At 48.7% G+C, this 23,963-nt stretch overlaps 1 protein-coding gene across 2 annotated transcripts in view; it reads left to right on the top strand.

Moving 5' to 3' along the window:
• Positions 1-23,963, top strand: part of UBASH3B (ubiquitin associated and SH3 domain containing B) — a gene marked incomplete at its 5' end in the record, with an annotated part of 137,434 nt that overhangs the window by 94,697 nt on the left and 18,774 nt on the right. The window contains 4 exons of one of the 2 annotated variants that reach the window (XM_079707495.1): positions 12,708-12,761; positions 13,520-13,706; positions 15,060-15,258; positions 18,749-18,918. In XM_079707495.1, coding sequence (XP_079563621.1) covers positions 12,708-12,761; positions 13,520-13,706; positions 15,060-15,258; positions 18,749-18,918 — 610 coding nt within the window. Of the gene's footprint in view, positions 1-12,707; positions 12,766-13,519; positions 13,707-15,059; positions 15,259-18,748; positions 18,919-23,963 lie in introns of both variants that reach the window. The other variant, XM_079707496.1, reaches the window with a different exon arrangement.

The raw sequence follows: 23,963 nt of genomic DNA, 5'->3' as shown, positions 1-23,963 counted from the left end.
AGTGCATGTATCTTTTTGGATTATAGTTTTGTCTGGATATATGCCCAGGAGTGGGATTGCTAGATCATATTTTTAGTTTTCTGAGGAGACTCCATACTGTTTTCCACAGTGGCTGCACCACCTTACATTCCCACCAACAGTGTAGGAGGGTTCCCTTTATTCTACACCCTCTCCAGCCACAAATACCTCTTGAAGTAAGTGGCAGCAGAATGGGATTGGCTCTGGTAGAGTTTGGGCCACACATGAGACTCAGTGGTGTCCCTCTGCCTTACATCCTCCTTCAAAGGTCCACCCAAGAATCCCATGATAATAACCCATCCTCCTGGTAGAAGACCCTCAGCTTAATTCTTCAAATCCAGGGCTTATTTTTGTTTATCCATGTATTCCTTTGGAAACTGACCTCCATCTTTGAGTGGAGGGAGAGGCATGGGGGTGGGGTGGGAAAGAGGGATGCCGGCCAATAACATGAGTTTGAAATGAGTTTGAAAAGAAGACGTGTTTTGATCCCAGGACTGTCTTGAACAGTGTTCTTAATCTTTCTACACCACAGTTTCATCATGTATTAAGATGCAGGCAGTAATACCCACTCCACCAAATTGGGTTAAGGATCACATAAGCTGATACCTGGAAATGCACAGTACATACCAGGTGTTCCATTAAGGTTGGCTTCCTCCTGTTTCTGATATCTGCTTGTTGAAGTGGTCATGGGGTGACTTCCCTTAAGGGCAGGGGCCATGGTTTCCTATCTTTATATTCACAGCCCTCAGCATAGTGTTCGGCAACAGATCTGGACATGACACGTGCTGGTGAAGGAATGTTTGAGTGAATGAACAAACAAATGATTTGAGTGAATGGACAAACAAATGAACTGTCATGAGTCGGACTGAGAAAGCAGTGCCGTCGTGTTTTGTAGCAAGTTCCCATGGAAGATTGTCACTGCACTTTGCCTCACTGTGATCCAGAAACAGTGGCCGCGCTGGTCCTGACGTCCATCTGCTCTGAGGACGTGTGGCCTGGCGGCTGAGCACACACTTGAATGCCACACCTTCCTCTTCCCGGCCACATTCTGCAGCCTCTCTAAGCCTCACTTTTCCCACCTGTTTGGTGAGGGAAACAATGGCACCTACCCCAAAAGAGCTAGGGATTGAATGAGATCATTTCTATTTAAAATGTTAGTACCTTGCCCGGCTTCTAGTAAACACTCACTACATCTTAGCTAAGAAATCACTTGTGTGATGAGGTACGTGGTGACGGTGTATGGCGCCAATGGCTCTGTTTGGTCTGTACTTTTCTTTGACCCACAAATGCTGTGAGTCAGAGGTTCTTATGAAGATTTGGGCGGAAACCATTTCAGAAGGACTAAAAATCATCCGTGTTTAAGTAGTTTTAGCTGATTCTAGTGGCTTGGAGAGGGAGGAGGTGGAAATGGGAGAAGGAAAAATATTAATCTCTGCAACCTGGAATGATTCCTCCTTTTCATCTGTTTCTCCCAGATCCTTTTTGGTGGGGTGTGGGTGGAGCTGTTCCCTCCATCCGCGTTAAATCCCACCTGCCAATCATTGCGGCCGAAATTAACCTCATGGGCCCAGTCGTACCTCAGAGCTCTGGGCAAGAAAAAGCGGGTCAGAGTTCGAGTCACCCCTCTGCCACATGCTGCTGTGTTGAGCTGAACAAGAATTTGAACCTCTCTGTTCCCTCCTTCTCATCTGTGACATGAAAGTAACAAGGATGCTCTGCCTACCTCTCAGGGCTGTTAGGGGGACCCAGGAGTGATCATATAAAAGTCTTGAGCAAAGCTTCAGCACTACTGGCATGTTTATCGGTGAGCCCCATTCTCCTTCTCCCTGGGCACGTCCGGCCTCCCTGAGAACAGTCACTTCTCAGCTTCCTGTGTCTTCCTGCAGGAGCTTTCCTGCCTTCCACACACCTCGGAGCACTTCTGCATCGGGCTGCTGGCCTGAAAGGCGTCTGGGGGCTCCCTGTGGCTCTGTAGTAACCTTCCCGCCCTCCACAGTGCTGCTCTTTTATGCAGTGGACACCTTTGCCCCCAAACCAGCTGGACTTTCCTCTGCTGGGATGCAGAGACTCTGCACAACAGACACTGCCCTTCCAGGGGTGCCTGATTTCCATGGTTTTCTATAGAACCCATAACCTAGAAACAGAATCTTCTGGACTGACAGAGAGTCAGAGACCGAAGCCTTAATGTGAAACTGAACCGAGCGGCCAGTTAGAGCCCAGACCTGCATTCCATCCTCAGGTCTCTCGTAGAGGAGGAAGAGTGTATGAAAGTACACAGAAATGGTAAAGTCCCAGAGAGGAGAGAGGAGATAGTCATCAAAATATAAATCTTGGCCATTTTTACTGAGCAAGATTTATAGGCAGGGGACTGGACCAAGTGTCACTACCACATTTGTGATTTCCTTTCGTCTGATTCTGGGATCCTTGGGTCCCCCGTTTGCTGTGTGTCCTTGGGCAAAACAGAGGCAGCTTCTGATCCTCTGTTTCTCAAGGAAGAATAATAGTTCAGCATGTACAGTGGATTGAACTTTTAACGCTTGTATCCTATTCCCTTGGGAGATGGTGGTTCAGCTAGTATTTCTCCACGGCGGCGTGGGGAATAAAGACCCCATAGGGAGCACTAGTAACAGGATCTCAGAGGAGGAAGGGAACCCTGGCCAGTCTCTCGCCAGTGCCTGATAACCATAGACACCCAGATCGGGGCTGGCTGTCCCTCCCACCCTTGGATTCCTTCAGTGAGCGGAAACTCTCTCCCTCCCTTGCTTAGGGCCTCTCAGTGACTCCCAGCTTCCTTCCTGATGGAATCTGAACTCCCCTGCCTGCCTCCCGACAATCTGGGCTGTGTCCCCCCTCAGTGGAAGCTCTCCAGACAGCCACACATCACTGGCTGGTTTTCCCTTTGTGCCTTTTCTTGTGTTACTGCCTTATCTGGAAAGCTTTTCTCTCTTCCCCCAAATCTCATGTACTCCTCAAGACCTTCTCAGATGGTTGGAGATTGTTTTAGCAGAGAGGGGAGCTGGGTCTTCTGGTGCCCAGTCTTGAAGTATTCCTATTAGCATGGAACTTACAGACATTTATTCTGGGAAAATTGCAAAGATTGTTAGGTAATATGCATAGGCATCTGTACAGATGTTATTTTTTAATTTTTTATTTTTTGCGGTACGTGGGCCTCTCACTGTTGTGGCCTCTCCCGTTGCGGAGCACAGGCTCCGGACGCGCAGGCTCTGCGGCCATGGCTCACGGGCCCAGCCACTCCGCGGCATGTGGGATCTTCCCGGACCGGGGCACAAACCTGTGTCCCCTGCGTCAGCAGGCGGACTCTCTACCACTGTGCCACCAGGGAAGCCCCAGATGTTATTTTTAAGTACCTACTATATGGCAGATGCTGTGCCGAGCTCTTCAAATACATGATCTGTTATTGATATTAGTCATCATTGTATCCTGCAGGGTAAGTATTGTTAGCTCCATGGAAGAGACTGGGAAAGTGAATCCTCAGATTAATTAACTCGTCCACAGTCCCACAATTAGTAAGAGGTGGGCTCCCAAGAATGTGCTCCTTTTACACGGCAAATGCTCCCTTGTGCCTCCGTGCAAAAATTCATTGGCCTTAGGGGGAGGAAAGGACTTGTCTAGATCCCAGGGAGACTTAAAGGCAAAGAGAAATGCATTTTCTTATGTCACCACCCATGGTCTAATGGCTGGTTTCCCCATTGCAAACGGCTTCCTCCTTAACAGCAGAGGCCAGAGCCCCAGCCCCTTCTTAGCAGGGATAAAACAAGGCCTCTCCACACAGGCCACTGGGCCCACCACATAAAAACACCAGGGGACCTAAGCAGCATTTTCCCTGCTAAGCACCCCCTGTGGAGAGCAGCCTAATAGGCTTTTTATGGGTTGGGAAGTAGAGCCTTGTCGATAGGAGAGAAAGAAGGGTTTCACCACAGGTTGAAGTTCTTCCACTGGAAGGCCTTCTTAAGCCCCCAGATAGCTCAGCATTTTTTTTTTCCATCTCTGATTAGCTTCATATAAAAGCCCACAGCTTTTTCTTCCCGTTGGCCGGCCTTTTGGTGGTAGCATCCCCGGCCCCCTGGCAGGCCTGCTCTATCCCATTGATTGTTAGATGCATGGCTCTCAGGCCATTAGCCCCGGCCAACTGAAAGGGTTCACCCCCAGGAGACTGATTGTGAAATTGGGTCTTTATGATCAATATGTCGTCCTCCATTAGGTTCATTTCCTCCGAAGGAAATGGGTCGGGCCATTAGGGTTTCTGTGTATTGATGGGCCTCTCACTGCCCCCACTTCAGCTTCACAGGGAGGAGACCAGAGCCAGCAAAGACTTTGGAGATGTACTTGCTAGACTGAACTGCCCAGGCTCTTTGAAAGCCTGTCTTACTGGCCTTGGTGACCAGAAGTAGCCAGAATCCCATGTGTGAAAGTGATAGAATAAATGATTTTGTTATATAGGAAAGAGTGACCAACTCCACCAGGTACAGAAAACATGGCATAAGTTTAGGCACAGTTGGAAGGACTTTCCGAGCACAAGGGCTATTAAGCAAAAAAGAAACATTGTTGAATCCCCTTTTCTTAAGGTCTGTAAGAACAGGGAAGATTCGTTCAAAGATACAACCTTGAAGAAAGTACAACCTTGTCTGGTCCTAAGGAGGAACAGACAGGATGGTCTCAAGATCCTTTATCGCCACAGACACAATTTATCACTTTCAGTTGCTTCTGAGGACCTCAGAACACTCTACAAATGTCCCATCTCTCTTTCTCAACCTCCTGTGTGCAGTTTCATCACCTCCTCTTTGGAGATGAAAAAACTAAAGCTCCAAATTGGGAAATGACTTCCTTTGGGGAAATGGCAGCTGCAAACCAGCGCCCATGTTCTAGCTGCAAGGACCCACTGGGGCAACAGTATTCGGCCTGTCCTTTATTTTTATTTAACTTTTACTAAAATACCACCACTGCCCCCTCCCTGGCTTGCGTAGCTCTTAGCTGCTCCTCAAACGCTCCCCCACATTCATTTGGCCTCTGATCATCAATTAAAGGTGGGATTAAATCTGTAAGGATCTTATTGGCCACTGGTAGCCAAGAGGGTAACCATATCAGAAACTGAAGTCTCGATTACTAGGCAGTAATGGGTGAGGGGCTGCAGGATGTGAATTCAGGGGGTTACGCTGGTTACTCTAGAAGCATCTCCCGTCGCTGGCCACTGGGGAGCCTGGACTCCGGTCTGCTGTGTATTTTGTGTTCATCCACCCCATCCTCATACCCTACTGCTCCTGATGGGGGGCTCTGCTCATGGGGGATACTTCCTCTTGCCATGAAGTCCCATTACAACCTGGAAGGCACCCCAGATCTCCAGGATCACACCCAGTGAGAGGTTTAGGGGCCACTTCCCCCTGGGTTTCCAGAGAGGATGGAGTTTGGAGGCCATTGGCTGAGATGCTGCCCAGGGTTCTAGGCTCATGCTTTGACTACTCAATATACTCCTTTATTTTTAAATTTATTTTTTATTTATTTATTTTTTTTGTGGTACGCGGGCCTCTCACTGTTGTGGCCTCTCCCGTTGTGGAGCACAGGCTCCAGACCCACAGGCTCAGCGGCCATGGCTCACGGGCCCAGCCGCTCCGCGGCATGTGGGATCTTCCCAGACCGGGGCACGAACCACATCCCCTGCATCGGCAGGTGGACTCTCAACCACTGCGCCACCAGGAAAGCCCCCAATATACTCCTTTGACTGATGCAGACTTTGGTCACGGCCTCCAGAACCAGCCCCTGGATTGGGACCACCACAGAGGTGACTGGACAGCTGACCTGTCAGGGTAGAGCCACCCAGATCCAGGGAGGCTCCTAACAATACCGGCTTCCCCATTTGTCATGAGGCTTAACGTCTAAGTGCCTGATACATAGAAGGCCTTCAATTGTGGGCTTCCTTATCCTTATTTTTCTCCTACTAGAGAACAAAGATGCAGAGTTACCTGTTTGCACTTTGTTCTCAGGATAGCTGTCAGCTGCAGGCAGGCTCAAGCTGCCTCAAATCATCCATAAAGAAGCTGGCACTGGGACTTCCCTGGTGGCGCAGTGGTTAAGAATCCATCTGCCAATGCAGGGGACACAGGTTTGAGCCCTGGTCCAGGAAGATACCACATGCTGCGGAGCAGCTAAGCCCGTGCGCCACAACTACTGAGCCTGTGCTCTAGAGCCCGTGAGCCACAACTGCTGAGCCCATGTGCCACAACTACTGAAGCCCGCATGCCTAGAACCCCTGCTCTGAAAAAGAGAAGCCACCGCAATGAGAAGCCTGCGCACTGCTCTGAGTAGCCCCCGCTCACGGCGACTAGAGAAACGCTGCGCACAGCAGCAAAAATTAATTAATTAATTAAAAAAAAAAAAGAAGCTGGCACTGAGTAGGTAACTCTTCATGGAGCACAATAAAAGCCTCTGTATTTCCACCTAAAACCACATTACAAAGCACTGTCTGCTTTGCAGATACACTCTAAAAGAATTCCTCAATTTGGCTTAGTGGCACCAGTGGCCTCTTTATATGACTGGACTCTCCAACCAAGAAAAATAGAAGTTGGATTCTATCTGTTTGCCCCGGTCTAGTGCAGATCCTGGAAAAGGAATGAGATATCTGATTAATTGGGTCATCTTTTAATTGGATTCACAGTATTAGATGTCGCAAATTTATCAATTGGTATCCTGGATGTTGAGAACATTTTTTAAAAATCCTATATTAGCTTCAAATGTTTCTAAAAGTTGAGATTGTCTTAGCTACACAAAAGAAAGATACACTTTAACTCTGGTTGCACAGGCAGCTTTACCCACTTGGAGGATTACCTACTTGACCCCTTGCCTCTTTTCCTGCACAAATAAGTCCTTAGTCACAGAGAACCAATGCACAGAGCAGATGGGATGCCAAGGCCATGAGCGTGCATCTACCAGCAAACCAAAGCCAAGGACCGAACAACTTCAGGTAACTGCAAAGTTCAACAAATTCGTTTTCTACTTAATTGAATCAAAGTCTTACTATTTTGAGGAAATATATTACTATTTACATTAGTATATATGCTGCCGGTTGTTTTTCACTACAGGTGTCCGATATTTGAGTTTTGTCAAGTGCAATAAAGTAAGGGATTAACTCCCCTCTATGAGTGAAAGATGAGTCAGCCTAGAACCTGGGGGTCTGGGTAACCTGTCTGCTTAAGCCAAGGATAGCTTGAGTATTTAATGACCTCAGTATTGAACAAGTTTGGAGCTGAAGGTGTTCCTTAGACAGGAAATAGGAATTCAGTGGGCAGCCTAAAAGAAGTATCTGGCTTCCAAACAGAGACAAGGAATCATAGTCAAGCTAACAGAGAAAGCTTTTGGAATATGGTACCCTAAACCAGACCCAGAGTCTGTTAATGATACTTGGCCTAGATGTAGTTAGTCCAGACCCCCAGATTCTCCAGGGGACAGTAACTGAACTCATCACCCATTACCACCCCAGCCCAAACTTGTTTCTATTCTGCATTCTCACTCGGGTGTCTGCACCATCCACATAGGCCTTTGAGCTACAATTGCTAACCCGTCTCCGAGCTTCATTCAATCAACAACCCAGACATCTTTCGCAACATCCCCATCCTCGTTATAGTGCAAGACTCAGTGTCCCTCTTCTGATCAATTGTCAAGGTCTTTTAAATAGTCTCCAGCATACAGTTTATCTCCCTTAAATCTGACCCTCACATGCAAATCTGATCATGCCTTCATTGTTCCCCGCTGCATGAAACAATCAGGTCCAAGCTCTAAAATAGCACAAGGACGTTTATGAGCTGTCCCCTTTCCAGCTTCATCTTTACCTTCTTCAAGCCTTGCCGGTTTTGCTCTAGTATCACCAAATTCTACCTTCCCCGCCCATACAATGCTGTCTCTCACCTTCGTGTATTAGCTCTGGACGTGGTCTTCACTTCAGATGCCCTTCTCTCCTTGTGGATTTCTCTAGCCAGCTCTGACTCTGCTTTTAAGATCCAGATTCATCATTGTTTCTTTTCAAACGGATTCCCAATGTTCTCAGTTCATACCACCCTTAGAGTCTGAGGAATTTTTACATAGAGCTTGTAGACCAACATAAACACCTAATGGTTCTGTGTATTTAGTAGCTAGATCCAAACAACTCAGTAAGTCGCTTCTAACAACTTAAGGACCGTGTGAAAAAATAATACACAAAATTGAAAGAAAAATAATATTTTTATTTCATTCTTAAAGAATTGCAGCTACCTACTAATGACACGTGTGTATGTATAACTGAATCACCTTGCTGTACACCTGAAACTATCACAACATTGTTGATCAACTATACTCCAATATAAAAAAGTTAAAAAAAAAAAGAAACTGTAACTACCTCGAACTAGTAGCTTATGGGTTGCCCAACAGATGATGAAGGTGGCTTTGTTTCCTTCCAAAATTAGCAATTTCCCATGGCACCTCTGAGTTTGCTGTGGTATCCCGACCTAGGGTAGCTTTGTGGACAGTTTGAGAACCTCAGCCCCCAAAAATGCCCCCCTACTGAGTTAGCATCCCTATTCTGAGCAGCCCTAGCACACTCGGCCCATCTCTTATGGCCATTAACATATTGCCTTGTAAGAAGCTGCTTGTATATCTACGTTCTGAACTCTTTGAGGTCCAGGATCGCTTTGAGGTCCCTCTTCTTTGCTTGCTGGTGATAGCACAGTGCCTAGCACACAGCTGGTGCTCGGCTGAGAAGACCTAAACTACCGAGAGCGTCAGAGACCTCAGTGGAACCCAGAGCACCAGGGTGGCTGCAGAGGAAGTCAGCCTGGGTGACAATTAAGCAGGAAATTCCGGTCTGGCTCAGAACCTGTGTTTTGAAGAGGGAGTGAGGATCCTGCTGGACCCGGACATGGGACCAGCCCAAATCCACTCATCAGGCCCGAATCCAGCCGAGGGTACCAGAGACCATGGTCTCTGAAAGGGCTCCAACCAGTCAAACTTTAGCTGAGACAGCGACACCCAATAAATTCTTGGTTTTATTTTTGGTTTATTGGTACATTTGGTTTCCTGGTAAGAGTTCCTTGGGAGGAGAAGGAAATAAAGAGAAAGGAAGGAAGAAAGAAGGAGGGAAGGAGGGTGGAAGGGAGGAAGGAAGGATGCTGCTTTGCCTCCCACAAACTGTGACCCTGGTGGTTGGGTAGAGCCATGGTTCTGGGGCCAGAGCCACCACGGACCCAAAATTCAACCGAGCTGCGCGCAGACAGTGGCAGGACTCCCAGCCCTCGCAGCCGCAGTGAAGCAAGGCTATCAGTGTGTGCTACTCGGTCCTCCCCATCTGGCTAATTTCCTCACAGCTGCGTGCCTGAGTTTTTTGATGAGCCATTGCTTTTATCTGCTTTGTGCTGTTCTTCCCCATCATTAGCAGGCATTAGAGCTGGCATCATTTTTTTTTTTTTTCCACACTCTGCTAAGAATGAACCCTAGACATAATTGGGAAGGTTAGGATCAGGGTCCGAAGTCAAATTTGTGCTCTATTGTAATAGCAGAGCCTCAGTAGTTCACATGTCCCTCTGATTCTTACCATGAAAGTTCCAACTCAATGGCTGCTATGATCCAACGACTGGAGTACTCTCCTTGGAGTTTAAAGGGATATTTCCCCTTTATCTGCCCAGCGGGCTCGGCCGACTTCTGAGTCACTCTGAGGGTAGCAGTTGTTCAAGCTCAGCCTGGTGTTTGGGGTCTACCCCACACACCCCACTGTTCTTGGCATTTACCCCACCGGTGGACCATGGAGGTGGCAACTCTATGGCAACAGGCTTTCCTCAGTGGGATGGAGCGGAGAGATGTTCTGCCACTGCCTGTGTTCAGTCTGTTTTGTGGGCAGAATTCTGGGAACAGACTCAGCACAAACCACCATCAGCCTGGCAGTGGGTGAAGGAGTAGCAGAGCTCAGCCTCTGGCTCAGGACCCGGGGGAAGCGGTGCCATCACTCCTCCTACAGCCTCCTGCCTAGGGAATCACACACCTGTTTCAAATCGGTAACTACTTTCTAGAAACTTCCCCCAAACAAAACAAAACCAAAAAGCCACTTTAAAGCACATTACTGCCAGGACGTTCTTTCTGGAATCTAACTTGAGCCCCTTGTGCTATTGCCGAAGCTTCTTTTACTTTGGCTGACCCTCACTAGGAAAGCTACAACAGATACGATAAGCTTCCGTAACACTGAAGACCTCTCAGACTTGTCTTCTTCAGAAAGAAGAATTGGTGTTTCCTTAGCCTTTCACTACAGCCTTGTCACCCAAGCCTTTCATTATCTTTCTCAATTGTATCTTTGAATCCTCTCCAAAACTTGGCTTTTGAGTTACAGGGACCATACCTTAATGAGATCTTTCACTTCCAGAGGACATTGCTAGTGCTGAAGGAAAAATAAATTAAACTTCAGATAAAATATATTTCTTTGGGGGAAGAGCCTAGGGAAAAAAAAATTGGATCCTTTATATAAATAGCACATCGTACTGCAAGTGAGCTTTCCTTTTCCCAATTGTTTTTGAAACAATGGGTCTTTTTTTGGTGAACTTAATCCCTCAAAGATTCTAACCTCTAAAAGACCATGTTTTGTGTTCTTTTGGGGGTACACGGCTTGAGGATTTGAAAAAAGCAAAACAGGTGACCTCTGATTGTCTAGTAAGTGGTAAAGGAAACAGGGCTTGCGTCTTGGCAACAATTAAGCACCTTATGCAGGAGTGGGAAGGAGGGGGTCTCCTGTGTTTCCAGCTTTTTTGGCATCAGCTTCTCTTCCAAGGGGTTCTGAGGAGTCTGTCTTCCTTCTTCATAACCTCATCTTACTGTAAGTAGGCTTGTCTTCTAGAATGCCGTTCTACTTAGCTGTGCAGATTTTTCTGTTCTGATCATTTGGTATTTGTGCTCAGAGTTTCGTGGGGGAAAAGAAGGTATTCTCTTTGGACTGTGGAAAAGAGCAACGGAGGCTGGCCTTGAATCAGGCTGGAATCTGCTTTTCACTCAGCACTCACTGTAGCCAGGCTGCCCTGAGCACGTGACTTGACTTCCTTTACCTGAATTTCCCCCTGTGTCAAGTGAAGAAATTGGGGCCCCAGTTGATGTCTTAGGTCCCTTCCAATCTGACCCTCTGTGACTGTCACAGCATCATTGGTTCTCATTGCTCCAGAGAGGTACCAGAAAAGGCAGGAGGAGTTGGGTTCAGCAGCCAGTCAGGAAAAGGATGCTTGGGAAGAGCATCAGTTTAAACTAGAAATCCCTGCCCTCTCTTCTCTCTCCCAAGGACCCTGAATTGGGGTAGTATAAAGGGACAGGAATAACCAATTACTGATCGCCTCCACTGAGTCAGGCACTGTTCAAGGCTCCTCACTGTAGAGGAAAGGTACTCGGTGAATTCCATCACCACAGCCCCTCACACCCAGCCCACCCCGCCCTCCCCCTTGGCTCAGCCTAGATCAGGTGTCCCAATCCTACGTGCTTAGGGTTCTCTGTGCTCTCCCCTCATTGCGCTGACCACCCCTGTAATTAAATAATTATTTGTGCAATTGACATTTTCACGCCTGCTCAACTGAAAACTCCATGAGGGCAGGGACCATATAAGTCTTGTGTTTCAGTGTATTCCTGGAGCCTAGCACAGTGCTGACAAAGTCATAGCAATTCAGTAGGTATGTACTGAGCAAACATAAACTTGAATGCCTGAACGGACAGACGAGTAGTGAAGCTGGATACAAACCCAGAACTATCTGGCTCTTGGAGACCTGACGTTTCAGAAGCGCTCTCCTCATATGCTCATGTGCAGGGCTGTGACTGTGTGCAGGGATGTGACTCGCTGCCGGCGCCACCCTGTGACCCTGCCCCACCACGCACAGAACTTGGAGTGTTTCTCCCGCAGTGGGAGTGACAGCCGCCCTTCTCCAGCCAGCCCCTTTCACCGAGTGCTACTCGTCCCCAAAGATGTCTGTAAAATTGTTGGAGGTGATGGATCCAGTTTGAGGCTGCTGGTGGTAGTTGGAGGAAAGTGGGAGGAGGCACTGGATTTAAACCAGACCAATTGTCCTTGTGGGCATTTAACCTCAAGTCTCAATGGCCTTAATAGAAAGTGGCGGGGGCGGGGTGGGTGGGAGGGTGGGGGTGGTGGGATGAACTGGGAGATTGGGATTGATGTATATACACTGATATGTATAAAATAGATAACTAATAAGAGCCTGCTGTATAAAAAATAAATAAATTAAATTAAATTAAAACAATTCTTTTTTAAAAGCACCATTTTCTAGCACACTTTGCCAGGAGGCTGCGAATGAGAAAATGCTCTGTAGGGGATCTGGGTCAGGAAGAGTGAGTGGGTGAAAGGGAAGGAAGGAAAAGCAAGATATGACAACCTTTAGGGAAGCAAAAATAAAAGTCTAATGTGGAAATGGCTAAAAATAGACGGCATGGGCTGTTAGGCTGCGTGCAAATTGCGTGCAAATCCAATGCTAATTACATGGAAATTAATCACAAGTCCTAACGTCCCTGTGCCTTGCTGTGACCCCTGGGGGGATGCCCTGCTGCAGGTGTCTCCCCTACACCCTTGAGGAGGCTTAACAGTGCCTGCTTCACACCCAGCTCTTGCACTGCAGTGGGAAAAGCTGATAGGAGGCTAAAAATACTAACAATAGAAATCTGATTTCTTCTTCCAGACAAAAAGCCTTGGCATCCACAGGAGGAAGAAGTGTTCAGGCAGCATGTGACTGGTTGGTATGAAATAAATAAATTGAGAAAATAGCATGTAATTAACTCTAAGTGTATGTGGATGAGCAGGGATGTGCAGCCTGTCTCTAATGGGCCCTTCAGGGGCGGGGGAAGGGGGAGGATCCAAAAAACCATGTGACCAGCCTGTGTATCAAGCCATTCGCCTCCCCCGTCCTGGCCCCAGAGTGTGCTCTCCTCAGAGCTGTCAAAAGAAATTCAGAGCATTTCCAAGACAGAGCCTCTGTCATGATAGCCACCCGCTCCTCCACTCACTTAAAGATCCATCCTAGATATCAGGCAAATGGATTTAGAAATATCCTACTTACTTACCTTCCAGGATATCGCTACCCAGGGCTGACCCCACAAGGCGACCCTCCAAGCTTCCCTCATCTTTGGAGGCACATGCGTTTAATCACAGACGGAGCTGGAGGGACAGGCCGGGCTGGAACAGTACTGGTGGTCTGGGAAAGGATTCGGGGTTGATCCGAAACGCTTCCTGGAGAGCGGCCTTAGGATTTTTTTAGGGAGTCGTGGGATGCCTATGCGATACGACAGGCAGGAGTAGAGAAGTTGGTGCATCTGAGAGTTGGTTACAAAGTGTGAGCTTCGAGGGGTGGATTTTTAAAGTACAAAACTGAAAACCCTCCCGCTCGCGGTGCTTGGCGGGGTGGAGGCTGCCCAGGATGGACCTTGATGTCAGTTCTCCCTTTGCTTCCACGGTTCTCAAGTGAGGCGTGCTCGGCCCCCCTCTCTCTGGCAGGTTGTTCTCCCACGTCGGCGACCCCTTCCTGGATGACCCCCTGCCCCGGGAGTACGTCCTCTACCTCCGCCCCACCGGCCCCTTAGCGCAGAAGCTTTCCGACTTCTGGCAGCAGTCGAAGCAGATCTGCGGCAAGAACAAAGCTCACAACATCTTCCCTCACATCACCCTCTGCCAGTTCTTCATGGTGAGCCGCAGCCCCCCACCCCGGGGCGCCTGCCTCCCTCCAGCCCCGGGGGACTGGAGGCAAAGCTGGGAGCCTCTCAGGATGTTGGTAGAAACAGTCACGGGCTCCAGAGTTGAGCCTTTGAGGAATCAGTGAGGTCCACGGCTGCTCACCCTGGTCCTCTTTCTAATACCTGCCGAGGCCTAGGAGCACCCCGGGTCTGGTGTGGCATCGTGAGGACCGTGTGCTCCTCAGGACCCAGGGGACAAGCCTGACCCACTGGGTGACACAATGGTCTGGTAGCCACAAGGGGAGTGGATTCTCTAACCTAGCTTCTCCTGTCTGTCTTCTCCCTCCCCTCTCACAAGGAAAGAGCAGACATGAGAGAACTGGGGATGAAAAACGTAGTCTGCAGATGGGGGAGCGACTTTAGCCTCCTGCACACCATCCACAGGTTTTGCCATGCTAGATCTTTCTAGAGATGGCTAGGATACGTCTCCCCTGCCATAGTTACCTAGCCTGTAATTCTAGCTGTCATGAAGCTTATGCAGAGACTGAATCAAAATCCCTCTCGTTCCGATAAATGTAAACATATTTCATCTACTTCGGTTCTCTGCAGAGATGGAGAAGAATTGATGTGTCCAGCTGTAGTCACAATGAAGCAGAATGGTAGCATTTTAAGACAATATGTTTTTCTAATATTTGGGGTTGTTTTTCCAGAATCTCATTCATATTCTCCCCCATCTCCACCTTTTGTAGGTGAAAATATGTTCCTAACACCTCCTCTCTTACCATTCATGCTGAAAATTAAAATGATGATCATTTCCTCTTAGTCATCCAGGATCTTTCTCAAAAGCATTCAGAGTTTTAGACACTCTCGTTCTTTCTTCTAGCGCTCTGGGGAGGCGGGGGGAGGAGGAGGATATTGCAGCTCTTGGAGCTTCATTCTTCCCAGGTATCATGGGGGTGGAGATAAGAGTCAACTTTGGATCACATAAGTGGAATAGAAAAGGTACAAACGATGCAGAACTGTAGAAAACACACAACAACCTATCGTGGGGTGCTGTACACTCTCTTGGCACGTCCCTCGTGCTTGCTTTCTGCTGGACCAGCCCTACTGCATTCTGGCGGGGCTCAGAGGAGCACATCGGAGCAGGGAGAGAGGGAGGGGAGAGGTGGTCCATCGCCCCAGTTTAATTGACTGGTTAGATAATCCATTTCCAGATAATTGGGAGGCTGCAGGTCTTCTCCCTGCTCACAGACAGGAATGATAGTTCTGTTAGCAGCCTCCAGCTCTGGACAGAGGATGCCAAAGGTAAGTAGCGGCAGACATCTCCCCTTGTCTCTGAACGAAGCCTCTTGTTCCCCTGCCAGTGTGAGGACAGCAAGGTGGACGCCCTGGGGGAAGCCCTGCAGACCACCGTCAGTCGCTGGAAATGTAAGTTCTCAGCCCCGCTGCCCCTGGAGCTCTATACCTCCTCCAACTTCATCGGCCTCTTCGTGAAGGAAGACAGCGCAGAGGTCCTCAAGAAGTTTGCCGCCGACTTTGCTGCGGAGGCTGCCTCCAAAACCGGTGAGCTGCCAGCTGCCAGGCCTGCCCTGGGCCCTGGGAATTGGAAAGTCGGGAAGGAAAGGGACAGGAAATGATTGTGGAGGAGGAGGGTGGAGTCGGGAGGTAGAGGGTCCTGCAGGAATGGGCAGAACGTGCCCAAGAACACAGCCGTTTCCTGCAGGACCCCACACCTCTTGCCCCTTTAAAAAATACTCAGGGCTTCCCTGGTGGCGCAGTGGTTGAGAGTCCGCCTGCCGATGCAGGGGACACGGGTTCGTGCCCCGGTCCGGGAGGATCCCACATGCTGCGGAGCAGCTAGGCCTGTGAGCCATGGCCGCTGAGCCTGCGCGTCCGGAGCCTGTGCTCCGCAACGGGAGAGGCCACAGCAGTGAGAGGCCCTCGCACCGCAAAAAAAAAAAAAAAAAAAAAAAAAAAATTCAGCTACAGTTCTCCTAACCTCCTTGAGAGCAGGTCCAGTGTCCACTCCCTGACACCATGTTGAAAGTACATAAATGACTGTTCCCATTGAATTATAAATGTGTTCCTTTGCAGCCCCACCATCTCCTCACTGCTCAGAAATAAGGAACTTTTCTGTGCGTGGGGTTTTTTTTTTTGTTGTTGTTGTTGTTTTGGCCACGCTGCCTGGCTTGCAGGATCTTAGTTCCCTGACCAGGGATCGAACCCCGGGCCCTCGTCAGTGAAAGTGTGGAGTCCTAACCACTGGAGCACCAGGGAATTCCCAAGGAACCTTCTTTTCCTCCTCCAAACCCCATCCCAAGCAGGTGTTAATCTGGGGCTCCCCGTCCCCTCCGTGTGGACCGGGGTCACACAGCACAGACAGTAGAGTGGAAGCACTTAGCATCCAGTAATAATCAAATCCACTGAACCAACACCTTTCGACTCACTGAAGCCTGGTAGACAGGCCCCTAAGCCTGAAAAGGGCCCTTATCCACCTCTTTACAATGTCACCTGCTCTTTGCATGGGAGGTCTCAGTTCAAGCTAACAACTGAGGTTTACCGTCAAAGGAATCAGTTTGTAGGGACACTCAGGATGTGTGCTGACTTAAAGGCGGGCGGCGGGGGCAGAGGTTTGCAAAGCCTTCCTGTGTGACTGCAGGTGCAGACAGCTCCGCAAGGGCCTCGCCTTCCGTGGGACAGACAGTGGGGCGGGCGGGAGTCTTTTTGGTCCCTTTAGAATGAAATCACGATCAGCAGGTATTTATTGGGCACCTACTGTGTGTTTATCCGTGAGGAACGCAACAGGGAAGAAGAGATGGTTTCTCCAGGCACCGTGTCATAAGAGCTGTGAGAAGAGAGGCCATCATCCTGCCATGGGATGATGGAGCGGGGCCCCCTTCACAGATAAAAGGACAGTCACCCCGGGAAGACGCTGATCCATCGGATGGGAATAGGGCCCTGCAGGAGGGCAGGCAGCATGAGCACAGGCAGGAGGGAGCAGGGGGCTGGGGCCAGTGGGCCATCACCCTGACCGGAGCGGAGGGTGTGAGCTGCCCACCCGGGTCCTGAGTGTTGAACACAGTGCTGGCAGAGGCCCCAGCTGGCCAGCCCCGCCCTTTGCTCCCTGGGCTCCTGACCTTTGGCCTCCACCTCACCTGCCTGTGTCCCACTCTGCTCTTTTCATCCCCAGCTCGGGGCCTATTTCTCAGTGGCCTTTTCTACCAGAAAATCCCCCAGTAGGGCTCAGGACTCTAGGAAGAGTGTGGTGAGGGCCCAGCATCACTGAACAGGATCACAGTGATGTCTCTACACTCAGAGGAACCCGGGCCCTTAGGTCACCTCTGCGCATTGGGAGCCTGGTCTCCTTAGACGCCCCACCTCCACCCCTTCGTCCCCAGGGACTCGTGTCTGCCCTCTGACTTCGGTGGAGCCTGCCCCCTTCACAGGAGCATAAAATTTCAGAGAAATGGCCTCATAGGCAGATTATTTCCTGTTCCCATCCCTCCACCTCAGGGAAGTGGCTCTTTTCATCCCACAGTAGCTATTGTCAAAACCACGAAAACTCCCACAAGAACCAAATCGAATGTTGTAGCCACAAAACCCAAATCATTCACAAGTGAGTGAAGCAGGTCTCAGCCAGGACGCGGCCAGTTCATAAAGCGCATATTGAGCGAAAGGCAGGCAGGCCCTTGCTGGCTTTCCTGCCAGGAAGGGAGCAAGCCAGCTCCTCCCCAGCCATCTGAGTCCTCTCTGCAAGAACCGGTGGGCTTGGCTGGCTTCTCGGCCCCGGTGCGGCCCCCTGCTGGCGACTCGGAGAACTGGGTGGCCCGGTGTGGAAAGCGGGCCATCAGGTCTATGCCCTAGAACTTGTGTCATGGTATTCAGAGGTGTGGCAGACCCAGATTCCGTCAGCGAGTAGATGAAGTCATCCTCCATCCTTGATGGTTTAAGGAGATTCATTCGTGTGTCTTCATTCATTTAACAAATACTGAAAGCCCGTGGGGTGCTGAGCACGGGTTGGGGGGTAGGGGGTTTATAATCCATGAACAGGACACAGAGCCCTTGCCTCGGGGAGCTTACACCAAAGAAACGCATGCAGTATAACAGAAAAGTACTCAAAACCACAGCCCCAACTTCTACCATTCTTCTACCTCTGTGCGACTTGAGCAAGCCCCTTAATTTCTGGAATTCCCTAAATTCCCTCTAGTTGCATCTTGTTTGGTGTTTGAGCTTGGACAGTAGATGAATCTCCCTCACTGAAAGACGGACAAAAGACAAATAAAAGCTCTTGCCTTGTGTAGGTAGGCTGGTTTCTTTTGTTTTGCTTTTTAGGGTGTCTTAGAATAATAGTCTGCATACTTCAAACCTGTGGTTTTCAATCGGAGTGATTTTTGCTCCATCTCCCCCCAGAGGTCATTTGGCAAGGTCTGGAGTCGTTTTTGGTTGTTACAACTTGGGGGGGTGCTGCTGGCATCTAGTGGGTAGGGGCCAGGGTTGCAGCTAAACACCCAGTAATGCACAGGACAGCCCCCATAACAAATGATTATTTGTTCCAAAATGATGTTGAGAAACCCTGTTTTAAACTTTGAAAATAATCCATCTTTTCCCCTCATTTCTCTATCAGAGCCACCCAAAAGCTAAGAGGCTTGACTTTAAAACAAAGGCAAGATAACCTTGGGAGTCCCATGATGACAAAATTTGCTCCTTATTTCCACATAAATTAGCTCATCCCTTTAGGTCTCAGTTTCCTCATCTGAATGGTGGAGCCAGTGACACTCATCTGGATTTGTTGTGAGCAGCTGCCAATCAAAATGATTGTCTCTCAGCTGGTCCAGAAAAGCCAGACATGTGGCTCTTTCTCTCTCGGACTGCGGGTTTTTATCCCCCGCCCCGCTCTTATTCTGCTGCTGTGAAGGAGAGAAACAGGTTTTGTCTGACCGAGGGACTCTGTCCTCTGCTATTTGGGAAACAGATTTATCAGGGCACCGTCCTGTGTTTTTCCTTGTCTTCGCCATCGAGATGCAACAGCTGCCTCTTTCCTTCCTTCTTCCAGAAGTGCACGTGGAGCCTCATAAGAAGCAGCTGCACGTGACCCTGGCTTACCACTTCCAAGCCAGCCACCTGCCCACCCTAGAGAAACTCGCCCAGAACATTGATGTCAAACTCGGGTGCGACTGGGTGGCGACCATATTCTCCCGGGATATCCGATTTGCTAACCATGAGGTAATGTCTCACTGGGGCTCCTGACTCTGCCAGGGGTGCCGGGGTGCCATCAGCACCAGTAGCACTTGCTGCTGTGGGGAGATGGACACCAAAGGGAAGTAATGCCCAGGAGTCATCTGGCCTGGAATTTCATCCAAGCACTGGCCGGCTCACTGGAAAGCTCTGAGCTTGCATCTCTTGTCTCTGGGTCCCAAGTGGCTGAGCTGTGTAATATCCCCATTGTTCTGTCTGCCCTGCCAACCTTACTGGAATGATATAGAAATGAAATGGGAGAATAGATAGAAAAGCATGTTGATAAATTTTTAAATATTCTATCAGTTCACAGTATTAACAGGTAGAAGACACCATCCTGATCTTAGGTGAGGAGAACGCCTAAATACAAAAAAAAAACCCCAAACAAACCCTGAACACATAGCTAACGGATATTTGCTGAGTATCTATGGCATGCAAGTTACCATGGAACATACTAAAATTTTATTTTATTTATTTATTTTTGGCTTTGTTGGGTCTTCATTGCTGCACGTGGACTTTCTCTAGTTGCGGCGAGCAGGGTCTACTCTTCGTTGCGGTGCGCGGGCTTCTCATTGCGGTGGCTTCTCTTGTTGCAGCACGCAGGCTTCAGTAGTTGCAGCACACGGGCTCAGTAGTTGCGGCACACGGGCCCTAGAGCGCGCGGGCTTCAGTAGTTGTGGTGTGTGGGCTTAGTAGTTGTGGCTTGCGGGCTGTAGAGCACAGGCTTAGTAGTTGTGGCACACAGGCTTAGTTGCTCTGCAGCATGTGGGATCTTCCTGGACCAGGGCTCGAACCCATGTCCCCTGCATTGGCAGGAGGATTCTTAATCGCTGCACCACCAGGGAATTCCCTAGAATTTTAAAATGTGGTCCTATCCTCAAGGTGTTTGAGTCCAGCAGGGAAGAGAGAACAGACACATATGAAATGAAAGCACAGACCAAATATTGTCAGTTTGTGTGCATCACATGGGAGACCTGAGAGGGACAACTGAATTCCAGGACAAGCAGAAAGATTGGCATGGTCCTGGCATCCTTCTTTTGAAGGAATTGACATTGCTTTCCAGGACAAGCACGTGCCATCTCTGAAGAGTCTTCTTGTCCTTTTTTCTCCTGAAGGAGAAGCTGAGACATAGGGATTCTGTGGCTGGTCCAAAGCTAAAGAGCAATTTAGGACCAGAACTGAAGCCAGAAGCCAGGGGTTCTGACCAATAAAGATGGGCAGCCCATCTAAAAAAAAGACCACAGAGTTTGCAAAAATTGTCATCCAGTTTAACTACGTTTACGAAACATACTATAAATTGTTTCCTAGTTTTTCAGCGGCAAAAGAACTGATATTTTGTTAATTTACATAGCCTTTTAACATCTGTTTTAGACTTTTTTTTTTAAAAAATATGAAAAAGAGTTAGAAATTCAGGGTCTAGGCCAGGCGACCTCATCGTTGTTTTGGAAGTGTTTGGAAGAACCAACCCGTGACAAAGGCCCAGGACTGTGCGCGGGGCCCGAGAGTGTCAGGGATGTGCAGATTTGTCTGGCTCTGCTGATGGGAATGTCGTGTCTTCCTTCCAAGTCATTTGATGCAAGTTTCTGTAAAGACACAGCAAGGAGACTGGGCTTAATCTTACTTCAGAATTCTGAAATCTCCTGGACTTGCTTAGCATGAGCCCTAAATAGAACAAGAGAGGTGTGGCTGATTGGATTCCTTCCGAGGGCAGAGAAAAAAAAGTCAAGGGTGGCATGCCAATGGACCGTGAGAAGTCACCTTTCTAAGAGAAGGAAGGTGGCGATGGAATTTTCCAAGGAATATCTTCTAATCAACACTGCCCTCCAGTTAACTCAGAGGGTAATTGCTTTCCTGCCTGACCCACATTCTGCTCAACGGGCACGGAGGGAAAGAGGCAGCTAGTGCCCACATGAATTATTTTCTAAAAATAACATGGCCTCTTTTTATCTCTTATTTGTAAAAGCTCATTTATTACTGTTCCTCCTGATAAAGCTCTCCGTCCGAGGTCATTTGGCTTTAGCTGTGCTCTCCTGCATGTGTAAACCTCTACTCGCCTTCCTTCTCCTCCTGTGCCCAGGAGGCAGGATTGATTCACTGGTGCAGTGAGGTGACAGATGTCCGGAGAAGGCCAGTGGTTTAGGCAAGGCACTCAGCAAGTGATGCTTTGGAGCCCTCTGGGGTCTCACCCCTCTTCTGTTCAGATGCTCACTTGATGTGGGCTTGCAAATGCTTGCTTGTACGTCACACCATCTCTTCCACGTTAGTGCTCCCAGTGTGCCGTGCCAGTTTTATGCGTCAAGCGCTAGAAATCTAGAGGAAGGACAGTTACAGAAAAAGCATAAATTTTGGAGTTGGGCACACACGGCTTCAAGTCCTGGCTCCCTCACTTTAGCGGTGGTTAGATTCGCTTTTACAACTTCTAGAAAATAATCCAGTCCTTAGTTCTCTCGTGTGCAGAATGCCGACGATATTTTGCTGGACTGTCGCATGAACTAGAGGACATATGGAAAGGTCCTACCATAAGAGCCAGCACAGAGTGGGCATAGCGACAACGACAAAATTGCCACAGCTGTTATTGTTACTGAGAGTAAAAAGGGCTTCAAAGGCAAAGAGGGTCAGTTCCTGTCGTCACATGGGGCCGTACCTGCCCTTCCCAAGATGTCAGACAGCAAACTCTGAGCTTAGCCCCCAAGTAGGAAGGGAGGGAAAACATACCTGAGACAGACTCAAGAGTGCTTACAAGTAGATGCTAAACATAAAAGAGTATCACAGGGCTTCCCTGGTGGCGCAGTGGTTGAGAGCCCGCCTGCTGATGCAGGGGACACGGATTCATGCCCCGGTCCGGGAAGATCCCACGTGCCGCGGAGCGGCTGGGCCCGTGAGCCATGGCCGCTGAGCCTGCGCGTCCGGAGCCTGTGCTCCGCAACGGGAGAGGCCACAGCGGTGAGAGGCCCGCGTACCGCAAAAAAAAAAAAAAAAAAAAAAAAGAGTATCACATAACACAAAACTAGGCATGTGAGCTGAGATCTCCCGAACTTGGGCTGACTTTTGCACACGCTTTTGGTAAGTGGGAAAGGGCTATGGGGACCTGGGCACCGGTTATAATTTGAGATTTCCTGCAATACCTTGATGTTTTTTATTGATTATTTGATAAATCAAAGCTCCTTATTGTCCAACTACCCTCTGCCTAGGACACAATGTCCCCTCTGTTCCTTTCTGTGACTCGATCTCCCTGGAGATCGCCTAGAGCTAGAACACTTACCCCAGCGTCCCCAAGTGAAAGGAGGAATGAGTTCTTCTCCCAAGTCATTTTTGAGGTTCTCAAAGAAAAGACACTTCTGCTGTCAAAGGCATCATTAGCCGGGACTGTGCTGCACTTGAGTGTCTAAGGAACCCGAGTTGAGTTTAGACTTGTTCCCCGTGACTTGGTGCCTCTCTCCACCCTGTTCTAGGAAAAGGAATGTTCCTTTTGGTGTCTCAACACATACCTAGCCTATAGATTTAAGAGATTACTTGTGAATATTTTTTTTCCTTAAGCTGTTTTAACAACCCAGCAAAAAAACCTTCCTGGTTAGTGTGGAAACATGGTTTGAGTGAGTATGTGGCAGAGGAGTGGGAAGGCGATGGGATGGAAGAAGACCTAGAGCTGAAGGGGACATCAGAAATCCAGTGGAGCAGGTAGTCAAGTTCTGTGCATTATCATGTTCATTCTCTGGGGGGAAAAATCATATTTTTACTGGCTCCTCTCATTAGCAACTTCCAGAAAGAAATTCTTTATGACATGCTCTGATGTATTACCTTGACCCCAGGGAGCTGATTAGCTCACAAGCCTACCCAGCACAGGATTCAGGGGTCAGCATCAGCTAGATGGAAAGATAACCCCTTGAAAGCCAGCCATCCTGGGTCAATAGAAATAATTATGCTCCTTCTGTGTACCAGAGGCCTCAGGAGTTTTCTTAGGTTGTCTCATTGAACTTTTATAGTCCAGGTATCATTTGACAGATGAGAAAACAGAGGCCAAAGTTAAAAATCTGTACGTGAGGACCAGAATGTTTTGCCTGCCACTTGTAGTTCAAGATCAAAGGAAAAGCGATAAAACAGCCCCTCTTAGCCCTTGTGAAACACAGAAAATATTTTCCTTGCTATTGAGGTCTCCTGCTGTTAACAAAAATGTAGTAAAATAAATGTTTTCCAAAGTAGCTTCATGCCTATGCCTGTGATGTTTCTATATACCAGAAAAGGAGGCAAAAAGTGGAATAAATCAGCCAAGTGGCATAGCCTGAGGTTGGCCCTGGGGGCTTTTTCGGAGCCCAAAGAAGGAACACGTGGTCTCCATCTGTTCACTGACAAAAGCTGGTTACAGACATGACACACTGATGGCTGCAAGAGATACTTTTCTTTCCAGGCCTTTGTTAAAAATGGAGGTTTAAAGAAAGCTTTTTAAAAAAAAATATTTTATTTATTTTATTTTTGGCTGTGTTGGGTCTTCGTTGCAGTGCACGTGCTTCTCATTGCAGTGGCTTCTCTTGCAGAACACAGGCTCTAGGCACACAGGCTTCAGTAGTTGTGGCACGTGGGCTCAGTAGTTGTGGCACACGGGCTTAGTTGCTCTGCGGCATGTGGGATCTTCCCGGACTAGGGCTCGAACCCGTGCCCCCTGCACTGGCAGGAGGATTCTTAACCACTGCACCACCAGGGAAGCCCTAAAGAAAGCTTCTTGAAGGCAGGGACCATGTCTTGTTTAAGCCGCTGAGTTACATGGAAAGGAGAACATGTCATTCCCAAAGCCTTCCTCGGGGAGTCTCCATCTGGGCATCGGTGACATCTGCATGGAAGACTCCCTTCCCATGAGTTGCATTTCCAGGGTCTATTATGGCACCTACCCTGGCAGCAGAGCAGAGAAAACTAGGTCCAACCTCATTTGTATAGAAGTTTACTGGAGAGCCTACAGGTTTTCAGATGAATTTCTAAAAACCGTATCTTTTGAAGCAAAGACACGCCTGAAGGAAAGTCTGGAAACAGCCAGGAGCACC

Source organism: Hyperoodon ampullatus (assembly GCF_949752795.1).
Source record: "Hyperoodon ampullatus genome assembly, chromosome: 7".
In the NCBI taxonomy this organism is placed as follows: Eukaryota; Metazoa; Chordata; class Mammalia; order Artiodactyla; family Ziphiidae; genus Hyperoodon; species Hyperoodon ampullatus.
This window is presented reverse-complemented; position numbering and strand designations above follow the sequence as displayed.